Below are 11,086 nucleotides of genomic sequence, written 5' to 3'. Positions count from 1 at the left end.
ACTCTTTTTGAATACTTTGAGACAACACTAAGAAAAGTGCACTTGTTTCTATGACTATGTCTGCAGGTACTGACCCCTTCAGGAAGAATAAAAAGCTATCAAATGCAGCAGTTTAGCATAGTACAGACAGATCCTCCACTCATTTCTGTAGACAGATATAGCTTTATCTTCAAAACACATGTATACATATTAAAACAGTGTGTTAAAAAAAAAAAAAATAAAAAAAAAATAAAAAAAAAAAATAAAAAAAAAAACACACTACAGGCCACATTCAAACAACTTTCATTTGTAGTATAATTATATTACAGACCTCAGTGAAACTGAGAAGAAAACAAAAAATTTTAAATCGCCTCATCCCAGTGTCAATCATGTCCAATGTTTATACAATGCTTTACAAATGAGATGACCAGCACAGAACCATAATGAACAGGAAAATGGCACATCCAGCCAAGCATACAGATGAACTGTACATGAGTAAACCTCTCTCAACAACAGTAAGAAACACAGTTTCTCCCGTATTTTTCAGCCCTAAACAGCTTACCACTAAGGTAGACAAAATCCACACCGCTGTCAAAGGCTATTGGGGCTTGAAACTTCCATCTGATCTTCTCTTCCTCCATGTGCCTGCCCATGGGCAGGTTAAGTCTCCACTCTTGCACTCATGGAGAATACCAGCCAGGGTATTTGCCCCACGGCCTCTTCTGTTTCCCTACTGCCTCTACTTATCTCCCCCGGCTTCCTGCTCCTTAGCAAGGCCCCGGATTGATAGGTCATACACTACCTCCTCAATTTTCTTCACGTCATACTTGAGACCATCATAGCGTTTGCGTAGTGGGTCATTTTTTAGATTTAGCAGGCGAAAACCTGAATCAAGTTCGTTGATGAAATTTGAGATACGAAGAGGGCGCCCATAGTCTCCTGCTGTTACACTATTGACTGCCAACCTTGACTGTGGAGTTAACAATAGATTTTAGTTTGTGACACTTTCTAAAACAGTTAATACGCTCGTGTGTGTGCTGTCTTCTAACAGTTAATATCTTACCAGCTCACTGGCCAAAATAAGAATCCCTGCTAGATAATCTTCAAGGTCCAGATGGAATCCCTTTTCTCTGTCCACTTCAACTGTACAAACAAAAAGTTGTTGTTATATATAATGCTGTATAATACTTTCAAAAACCATGCAAAAACCTAAAAAAAAAAATAAAATTCAACACACATACTTCCAAGTATTTTAGCTACTTCCTCCCGCGTCACCAAGGACTCGCTCTCCAAGTAGACCACAAAAGCAGCAAGAAACGTAAGGCGCTGCAGAACAAACCTCCAGTGCTCATGAAACCTGTGCAGAGTTAATGAAACATTGTTCTGATAGCTGGTTTGGGAAAATAAATATAACTAATTTAAAGCTTGTATTGAATCACATCCCCCACAGAATTTCAACACTGACCTGTAATACTGTTCCACAGGGAACTTTGTTTTCAGCTCACCAATATGGGTTTGAACCATGCAAAACAGCTCCCTGGCCTTCAGACACTTGCTGGGAACTGGTGGGAAATGAATAGGCTATTAAACACTCCTACAGACCTTTAGTGAACCATCAAACATATTTTAAGTGATTGTACACTTACTGTCTTTGAAACCACTTGGTTGATGGACACTTTGAAGGATGGTTAGTATCTCTCTGGCAGTCTGCTCCAGCATTTGGACAACTTTTCTTATGTCCTACAAGTTAAAAGAAAGCACCTTTTTCTAACAGTAGTCATGCTCTTAGGAGGAAAAGCTAAAAAAAAAAACTACAGATATTGTCAAACCTGGTCAGGACACACGTGTGTAATGCAAATTTACAGTTTATAGTATAGTTACAGTTTATGATCACTATACATAATAACGTTAAATGAACAAAAACACTACTATCCCATCTCACCTCGCGAATGTCCTGATCAGCAGTGAGAAACCCCTGGATGTAGCTGAACATCTCTGTAACTGACATGGCTACCTCGCACAAGTTCTTCAAGCAGACTTCAACAGAAGCTCCAGTGTCACCCGTTCAATACAACGTAAGGGAAAGAAGAGGAAATTAAACCAAACAGAAGCTATAATAACGCGCTCCGGCCTTTCTTTCTCTACCGTAGATCAAGCGCAGAACCTTTCTGAGTCATCAACGTGCTCTTCTTCAATGGACGCATATTGATGACGTCAGGGGAATGCGGTCTCTCCTCTAACACGTGAGACGATGCTGCGGATTTGAGAAAGATCCTTCTGAAACTTTAGTAATTGGTTTGTATAATGAAGAACAAATAATGGGTATTTTAATAACAAATGGTAATTGAATTAGAGAGCGAGGAGGCCATTTATGTAAACAAATGAATGTGAAGAACATCCCATATTATAAGTCAGAGCACAGTAAAGCCACAAAGCCCCTTACTGTATGCAGGTGTCTTACATTGGTTAGTATTATCAGTAAGTAGATTTGTTTTAATATGCTTTTTAACCGATATTAATGAAAGCAACGTGTCTATATATAGTAGATCATTATAAGACAACACTGTCTGCTGCACCACTATGATGTCCAGCCTGATATTAAAAAACAACAAATGTGTGTTTGGATTTACAAATTAATTTTAGTAACCGCAATGACTAAATTCAGAGCTGATTAAATTCAACGTGAAAATGTAGGATCTGAAAAGAAAGCCAAATATACTACTTCTGCTACTATTGGTTAGTTACAGCCAATGGAGCTGCCATTAACAGTAATACTGCTAAAGCTACTACTGATGCTTAGACCCTGACCTCAGGATTGTGTCTGTGGTGTGAATGAATGAGTATGAGAAAGTAAGAGTGTGAGCGAGTGTGTGAATGAGTGAGTGAATGAGTGAGTGTGTGTGTTTGTGTGAATGAGTGAGTGTGTGTTTGTGTGAATGAGTGAGTGTGTGTTTGTGTGAGTGAGTGAGTGTGTGTTTGTGTGAGTGAGTGAGAGTAAGTGTGTGTGTGTGAGTAAGTGAGTGAGTGTGTGTGTCTGTGTGTGAATAAGTGAGTGTGTTTGTGGTGTCCCATCTGGGGTGAATTCTCTTTTAACTTGTCAGGTCTCACTGCTGCTCTGACCAGCTATTACTGAAGCTGAATGAATCTTTTCTCCATCGTGTTATTAGACGTATTTGCGTTAATATTCTGTGTAGTTTGGCTTTCACGTGTATGTTGAGTCGTTATTAAGCCAATAAATCGTTAATGTGAAACTGTGTATGGAATATATTCATTCACGTAAACAAAACAATAGTTTAATAGAAGCAACTATGCAGCAAAACGAGAAATCCCGCTCCGTGTTCCCTCAGGTTCGTGTCTATAGTGAAGGGCAGCTCCGTGTTCCCTCAGGTTCGTGTCTATAGTGAAGGGCAGCTCCGTGTTCCCTCAGGTTCGTGTCTATAGTGAAGGGCAGCTCCGGGTTCCCTCAGGTTCGTGTCTATAGTGAAGGGCAGCTCCGTGTTCCCTCAGGTTCGTGTCTATAGTGAAGGGCAGCTCCGGGTTCCCTCAGGTTCGTGTCTATAGTGAAGGGCAGCTCCGTGTTCCCTCAGGTTCGTGTCTATAGTGAAGGGCAGCTCCGGGTTCCCTCAGGTTCGTGTCTATAGTGAAGGGCAGCTCCGTGTTCCCTCAGGTTCGTGTCTATAGTGAAGGGCAGCTCCGGGTTCCCTCAGGTTCGTGTCTATAGTGAAGGGCAGCTCCGGGTTCCCTCAGGTTCGTGTCTATAGTGAAGGGCAGCTCCGGGTTCCCTCAGGTTCGTGTCTATAGTGAAGGGCAGCTCCGGGTTCCCTCAGGTTCGTGTCTATAGTGAAGGGCAGCTCCGGGTTCCCTCAGGTTCGTGTCTATAGTGAAGGGCAGCTCCGGGTTCCCTCAGGTTGATCTCCTCCTTGTCCGTGTGTTCCTTCATTCAGCTGTTGCAACCGCAGCGTCTCACTTACACCGAGCTGCGCGGACTGAATGCTAACGATCTCCTCCTGGACTTCGCTATGACACTAAGCAAATTATGCAGCATTTCCAAAGCAGCTTCTTTATCAATCGCTGTGTTTACTTCGTATCTCAATTTCGCCTTGAAAATATCACCTGCATTTAGTTAAATCGCGGCTTGTCAGCGAGAACTAGCTTCGTTTTGCTTTCGACTAGCGTGAACAAGTGGCTAAACGAAGCAGCTGTGTTTTTTTAGACCGTCTTCTTGGGAAGAAATTCCATCCAACAGACATGGGAATCATTTTTACAAAGCTATGGAGGCTTTTTAACCACCAAGGTAAGTAATTTCTGTTAGAGAAATCGATATTTAGCAAAGTTAGCTAGCAGGCTAGTTGACATTAGCTACGTGAAGTCTAGATAATGTTATGATACGGTGATAACACGGTTAAGATAAAGCATGGAATATTTTTATAAAGGCTTTCCAAATGTTTGTCAGTGACAAATATGTTTGTCAGTGATGGCAAAACGACTTGGTTGGTCTGTAACTGGTTGTGTGTGTGTGTTAGCTACTTGTTTGACGCTTGCTAACGTGTTGTTGACGCTGTGTGTTGTTTTGTTAGCAGTTTGTAGCTATTAACGGATTGCCAGAATTCACTCGGCCTGTCGGATCTCATTTCACCGTTTGTGTGTAAATGTGAACGACTTTTTAAGATTTAAAGCGCTGATCGCTTTTGTATTTATTCATTAGCCCAAATGCTGACAATTAGTCTTGGCTAAGCTCAGGCCTGTATATCTGCAACACCGGTGTGACATCACATCTATGTAATATGTATCATTAATGAGCCAACAAAGACGTATAAGCATCAGAATGTAATATTGTTCCTTTGTTTAAGCCTGTGTGAAGCTGGATTGATGCACAATCATCATGTAAACTACGCGGTGTAGTGACAGATTAAAGAAAACTCAATGTCCACGTAATGACTGACAGGACCTGAGCTGCAGAGCTGATTGTGAAGGACCACAGTGTGATAGCCTGCAGTATCCATGGCTTCTCATTCATTATAGATGATTTGACCTAGTATTGGCTTAAACAGTGGCATTGCTCAGCTGCCAGCACCGATTGCTCAAGTTTCACTAGAAAGTCAACTTGTCTAGAAAATGTATCAGTGACACAGCTCCCAAATATCCTAACATTTAAACCGTTGTTGCTTCAGTATAAAGTATCTGAAGCATTACATTTACATTTACAGTGTTGAGCAGACTCCCTTATCCAGAGCGACATAAGGGCCTTAGTCAGGGGACCAGCAACAGCAGCCTGGTGGACCTGGGAATCAATCTCACAACCTTCTGACTGGTAGCCCAATACTTTAACCACTAGGCTACCAGATACCTCCATCATCAACCTGGAGCATGATCTTACTCTATGCTTCATCAGAGCGCTTACTCTGTTAAGGGATTAATTGTGATTTCACAATTAAAAAAAAAGGCTTCAAAGATATTTCCAGGATAGCCATGCACAGTTATTACTTGTAATGTAGTCACAGGAGTGAATAAAGTTGAGTAATTCTAATGGTAATGCTGCAAGACCAACTACTACATGGATAAAATAGTTTTAGTGTTACTTTAACAGTGCTGTCTTTCTCTAAAGTTTCTCTGTCCCTTCCTTTGTAAAGGGTTGTGTCCAGGTTCTTTGTTTACTCACAGATCAATTTTTTTAACAGACAATAGGGGTAAAACCAAAGGAGTTTTTCTTTGTGCAAGTTGCTTGAAAGTATGAAACATAATCTGCTGATTGCTTCCTTAATTGCAACCCAATTATATAATGTCTTTACTTTTGAGAGTCACCAACACCTGGAACCAAATTCCTTGTTTGCGTCAACACACTTGGCCAATTAGCCTGATTCTGATTATCCACAGACACGACTTACAGTTGCACTGAGATGCCTCACATGACCATTTTTAGTATGTGACCTTTTTAAAGAAAGGTCTTCACTTCTGCTTTTGATTCTCCGATGCATTTTGTTTAATAAAGAATTTATTTATTTGACTGTTTGAGGTTACAGTATTTTGTCACTGGCTCCTTATTGAATGTCTCGTCAGACGTGACAAAAACAAGACAGGGAGCTGATATGCTATGTTGGAGATCAATGTTCAGTTGCTATGAAAAAGAAAGTGCATCCTTCCCGAGTGATCTAACCTTTAGACCCAATATCTGATTAAAATTCTTAAATAGGAGACATAATGTCTTCAGTTTTAATGCTATCAGACCTCTCTTTCTAAGCATTAGGAGTGAAATTGCATTAGAAATTGCATTAGGAGTTAGGATTATCATTGTTGATTAGTTAAAAATTTGGGCTTTTGAACTGAATGCAAAAGCCCAAATTCAGAAAAAATTACTGAGTTGGAAAAATCCCTTTGTTGAAAAAGATATGATGTGTGGAAAAAAGTGTAATGGAAACAGGTTTGCTGAATAATTGATGAGGAAGATATGAAACTCATGATTTAGCACTATGTCTAGATAGCTCTAAACATAAACATGAGCACACAGGACAATTGTGTTTCTCCATGAACAGACAATGAGGTGAAAAATGTTATTAATGAACAACATGTTATATGTTAAAATGTTATTAATGAACAAAATGAAAAGTAATTGCAGTCCCAGTCACATCAATCTGAGAGTCTGATGGAATGGAAACAAGTTTGGGCTGCTTACTTCCTATATGGTGAAATTGTAATGCTACAGCCTACAAAGGCATTCATTACAGTTGTCTTCCTTTTAACTTTGTGGTAACAGTTTAGGAACAAACCACATACGAGTGTAACAATCGTGTGTCCACATAGTTTTGGCCATATAGTGTATTTTATATTAAGTTGCCTCACCGAGATACACAACCATAGCTGCAATCTTCCTTCTTACACAAGCACTTCACGTATTTTGGAGGTTAAAATACATGTATCTGAACTAAATGCTGACAGTAGTCATCTTTTGGAACTTTTATTATTTAAAAATGACTTATGGTGAAGCCACACTAAAACATTCCTGAAAAGCTAGTCACAGAACATTTCCATTTAACTGGAGCATAGAAGTTCTGCTGGTTTACGTCATTAAAGTAGTAGATTTGTAAGCATGATTAAATTATATTGCTCGCTGCTTTTCCTGCCCTGTTTCTCACTCTGTAGTACATGTCTTTATTTAATATATCTGCAGCTAGGAACAAAGCGTACATTAAAAACAAAACTGATATTAATGTGTGCACCACTGGATTATTATTTTCCATTTAGATGCACAATGTATTTTATGGCACCTTTCCTAAGAGAAAAGTAATTAACCAGTACATTTATAAAGGCCAGTTTTGTGAAGCAGTTGTAGAAATATGACTTTGTCTCTAGTACTTTACTGTGCTTCTGTACTTGAAAGTTGATTCAGAAGTGTTGTGTGCACATGGCTTAGGTTTGTTAGAGGAGCATGTTGACAGTTTTGACTGTTTAACCAAGAAATGTGGTTTGGTTTGTTCCATATTCACAGCTGTATGTACGAATAAAAGTATTAATATACATTTGAGAAAACGTAGAGCTGTTTTAGTCTTAGTCAAGAACCCCACTTGAACCACACAGTCTAGATCTTGCAAAAAAAAAAAATCAGATCTTGCAATTCAGATTACGTTTAACCTTGTATCTAAATAAATATAAACATTTGTTCATTTAGTTATATTCAACCTTTGTTTGTTGTCTCAGGCATGATCTAAATGAAGTCCATAACAATTTTTTTTTCTGTTGCAGATTTAGCTGTTTCTGTGTTGTGTGTTTGTTTGTAACATGTAAAACTAGTAGCCCAGGCACTCAGGACATGCAGTTTTTATGTACAGGCTATTTGGTCAATGTCAAAAGACAGCAGGACATGTGCAGAGGCCTCATCCTGCATAAACTCAAACTTAAACAGAAAGTATAAAGCAGTCTTTACTTGTTTGGTCGCCTAGTTAGTAAACTTGTGATTTGTCCACTGTGGAATCTATACTTAAGGAGTGGACTGATTTTGATAATAATCTTATAATTATAATAATCTTTAGTCTTTTTTTGTATTTAAGGTGAAAAATAACCGATTGTGTTCTTTTCAATATTTTCTTTTGTCACGCAGAGCATAAAGTCATCATTGTTGGACTGGATAATGCAGGAAAGACAACAATCCTTTATCAGTTGTAAGTCCTGAGTTTGTCCTGAAACCTGTATCCGGTCTATTGTTGAAAATACTATTATTCTAATAGTCAATAAAAAGCACAACTATATATTTTTACTTATTTATTTATAGTATCTTAAGATTTAAAATAAATAAATGTATTTATTGTTAAATGTATTGTTCATGTTTTTTTCCCTTTCTCTAGAGTATCTCTATAACTATTTTGTGAATGTAATTTAATGTTCCTCGTGTAACACCAGTGAAGTTATTTGATACTCTTTCTGGCCTTTGTCACATCACACCACAGTACACAGGAACAACTCTATGCCAGTATCTATAATGAAGATACTGAGCTTTATATATGGCTGTGCTTTGTTTTTATTATACAGAAAACTTTATTAAAGTGTTATTATATGATTTCCTACAATATTCAGTTTATCTAAATAAATGGTGCTTTAATTATGAACTGTTTCCGTTTGGTGTGTTTGTTTGGCCTTCAGTTCTATGAATGAAGTAGTTCACACCTCACCCACAATAGGCAGCAATGTTGAGGAGATTGTGGTGAACAACACGCATTTCCTCATGTGGGATATAGGAGGCCAGGAATCTCTGCGCTCTTCATGGAATACATACTACACTAATACAGAGGTGAGTTGATCAGGTTTCTTCTTATTAAGTAATTAATTGTGTCAACAATAACTTGCTATTCTCATTGCTCTACAGTTTGTGATAGTTGTGGTGGACAGCACAGACAGAGAGAGGATCTCTGTGACCAGAGAAGAGCTCTACCGAATGCTAGCTCATGAGGTGAGTCCAACATTCCTCTTGTGCTTCCTCCAGGCCAACACCACCTTCATGTATGCTGATGTTTCTATTCAGATTTATCTGGATATGCTGTTGTCTCATTTCCTTATTCTGAACTACATGTACAGATGTCACAGCCTTATCGACAGGGCGCTTACTCACTTTACAGATGACAGCAGATAACATTTTTTAAATGTGTTAACTGAACAGAAGTCATTGAAATGTAGCCAATAGAACTGACTGAATTAATCAGCAGTGAAGAGACAACACTGTGTGTGATTTTACCTCGGGTAATAATACAGAGACTGATATCCCGTTGCCCATTCTAAACTTGTAATGGTGTAATATTGTATTTCCATAAGTAGACTCGGTTGTAGAGGAAAGCAGAGCGTCTTTCCCTTTTCCTTCATTTTCTTTTCACATAACTTAATGTTAAGATGTTACAACTTTCCTTCTATTTGAGATTCATCCAAAAAAGAGATTATATTTCACTTTAGGAAAGTCTAGAATATAATTAGGATTCTCAGACCACCAAATATTTGCTTTCATTCAGACTCGTGTACAGATGCTTTAATCTGTGTGATGAAAGAAGTGATCATTTTTTAAACGATAACAAAAAAATAGATACTTCAGTGTTATGCTTTTATTTTTTACCCCAGGACCTTAAAAAGGCTGGTTTGTTGGTGTTCGCCAACAAGCAGGATGTGAAAGGTTGTATGACAGTGGCTGAAATCTCACAGAGCCTACAGCTTACTTCTGTTAAGGACCACCAGTGGCACATTCAGGCCTGCTGCGCTCTCACAGGGGAGGGGTAAGAATATATTTGTTTTCACACTAATGGGCAGTTTTTTTGTAGCTGTCTGCCAGTGAATTAAATACCCAAGGAGCACCCACTGCTCATTTCAGCTCCATAAATTAGCCAAAATGGCAGCTTTGATATTCATCTGAATGTTAAGATGAAGATTAAATACAGTAAGATGACCAGCATGATGTCATTTCATGATTTTTACATTTAACACATGCAAACCATGTATCACATTTTCCTGTAATGTATTCTTCTTTAATATCTATACAGAATTTGGAGAAACCTTTGTATGTTGTATGTTTTGCATTCTCCATTTAGGTATAAATTACTTAATAATTTCCTTTAAATCTTCTTTTTCATTTTTACCATACGGCATATGGCAGAGTTTATAGTTTTTTTTTTATAGAGTTTATATACACAGAATACAGTAAGAATGGAGATGTAACTTTTATTCCTTCTTATTGTTTTCAATCTAGGACTAGAGGACGTCCAATAGCTTACAATGATTCAGTGTTAAATCACCTGACTTCAATGCTTTTTGAGTGTGTTTAAACAGTTAATTTGCAAATTTAAGGTTTGAAATGCAATCTCTTGTGTGTGCAGACTGTGTCAGGGGCTGGAGTGGATGATGTCACGACTGCGAGTGAGATGACTTCTGACTGTAACAAACGGTTCACACTCTTTCTCCTCCTCACGTGGAGGCCAACTGTCGCTCACTGTGAAGGTGGCCTGGAGATGTTACCCAGACTTGTGTTTTGATTAATTTATTACAGCTCATGGAGAACTGTGAACAGAATTCTTCAACTAACTATTCAAAAGGTTCGGGATGGGCAAAACCACATAGTGTTTTTCTGCTCAGTTGCTCCCTAAAGAGTCTAACAGGAAAGAAGCAGAGGAGCATGTGGGCTGAGCGCATGTGTAACTGACTGAGGCTCTGCATGGAGTGACTTCGAAGTATTGTCTGACTGTCTGACAGTATTGCACTGTGTGTTCAGTCTAGTATTTACCTTGACCATGAGCCTGTGTCTGAGTCCAGGGCATCAAGTAAGTAAGAGTAAAAACACCATGCAAGGGAAGTCTTCACTTAATGTACAAACAAAAATGTTAATAAAGAGTTTTTACCCATGAAGGCTGCAGCTTTTTTTTAATCACTTGCCTTTTGGTGGTGCTGTGACACATTGATTTTTGTAATTTTCTCCTGTCAGGAAAGACAGAGAAGTGGAAAGGTAGTTGAAATTATTTTTTTATGTGCAGTTCATTTTAAAAGTAATGTCAATGTCAAGTGTTCAATTTATACTAATCAGTTCAGTTATAATTTCTAATCTAGATTTTTCTAATCTAGTCTAATTTCTACAATAATATGGGCT

The 11,086-nt window shown here is 38.4% G+C and overlaps 2 protein-coding genes across 2 annotated transcripts; one reads left to right on the top strand and one right to left on the bottom strand.

Moving 5' to 3' along the window:
* Positions 1-518: 518 nt before the first annotated feature.
* tsn (translin) lies at positions 519-2,451 on the bottom strand. Its single transcript, XM_060876488.1, has 6 exons — positions 1,922-2,451; positions 1,626-1,719; positions 1,445-1,541; positions 1,221-1,336; positions 1,043-1,122; positions 519-949 (listed from the first exon to the last, which is right to left on the bottom strand). Exons 1-6 carry the CDS (start codon positions 1,985-1,987, stop codon positions 719-721), a joined length of 684 nt encoding a protein of 227 aa, XP_060732471.1. The 5' UTR covers positions 1,988-2,451; the 3' UTR covers positions 519-718.
* Positions 2,452-3,830: 1,379 nt separating this feature from the next.
* arl5a (ADP-ribosylation factor-like 5A) lies at positions 3,831-10,848 on the top strand. Its single transcript, XM_060876489.1, has 6 exons — positions 3,831-4,273; positions 8,072-8,132; positions 8,611-8,758; positions 8,834-8,917; positions 9,574-9,725; positions 10,323-10,848. The coding sequence occupies exons 1-6, from the start codon at positions 4,228-4,230 to the stop codon at positions 10,369-10,371; spliced, it is 540 nt and encodes a 179-aa protein (XP_060732472.1). The 5' UTR covers positions 3,831-4,227; the 3' UTR covers positions 10,372-10,848.
* The last annotated feature ends 238 nt before the right edge of the window (positions 10,849-11,086 follow it).

Source organism: Tachysurus vachellii, chromosome 8 (assembly GCF_030014155.1).
Source record: "Tachysurus vachellii isolate PV-2020 chromosome 8, HZAU_Pvac_v1, whole genome shotgun sequence".
Taxonomy (NCBI): domain Eukaryota; kingdom Metazoa; phylum Chordata; class Actinopteri; order Siluriformes; family Bagridae; genus Tachysurus; species Tachysurus vachellii.
This window is presented reverse-complemented; position numbering and strand designations above follow the sequence as displayed.

Coding starts and splice junctions, on each gene's coding strand:
- tsn (XM_060876488.1), bottom strand. CDS start 1,987: ATGTCAGTTACAGAGATGTTCAGCTACATCCAGGGGTTTCTCACTGCT. Junction 1,720..1,921: donor CTGATCAGGACATTCGCGAG/GTGAGATGGGAT, acceptor TTTAACTTGTAG/GACATAAGAAAAGTTGTCCA. Junction 1,123..1,220: donor AGTAGCTAAAATACTTGGAA/GTATGTGTGTTG, acceptor TTGTTTGTACAG/TTGAAGTGGACAGAGAAAAG.
- arl5a (XM_060876489.1), top strand. CDS start 4,228: ATGGGAATCATTTTTACAAAGCTATGGAGGCTTTTTAACCACCAAG. Junction 4,274..8,071: donor GAGGCTTTTTAACCACCAAG/GTAAGTAATTTC, acceptor TTTGTCACGCAG/AGCATAAAGTCATCATTGTT. Junction 8,759..8,833: donor CATACTACACTAATACAGAG/GTGAGTTGATCA, acceptor ATTGCTCTACAG/TTTGTGATAGTTGTGGTGGA.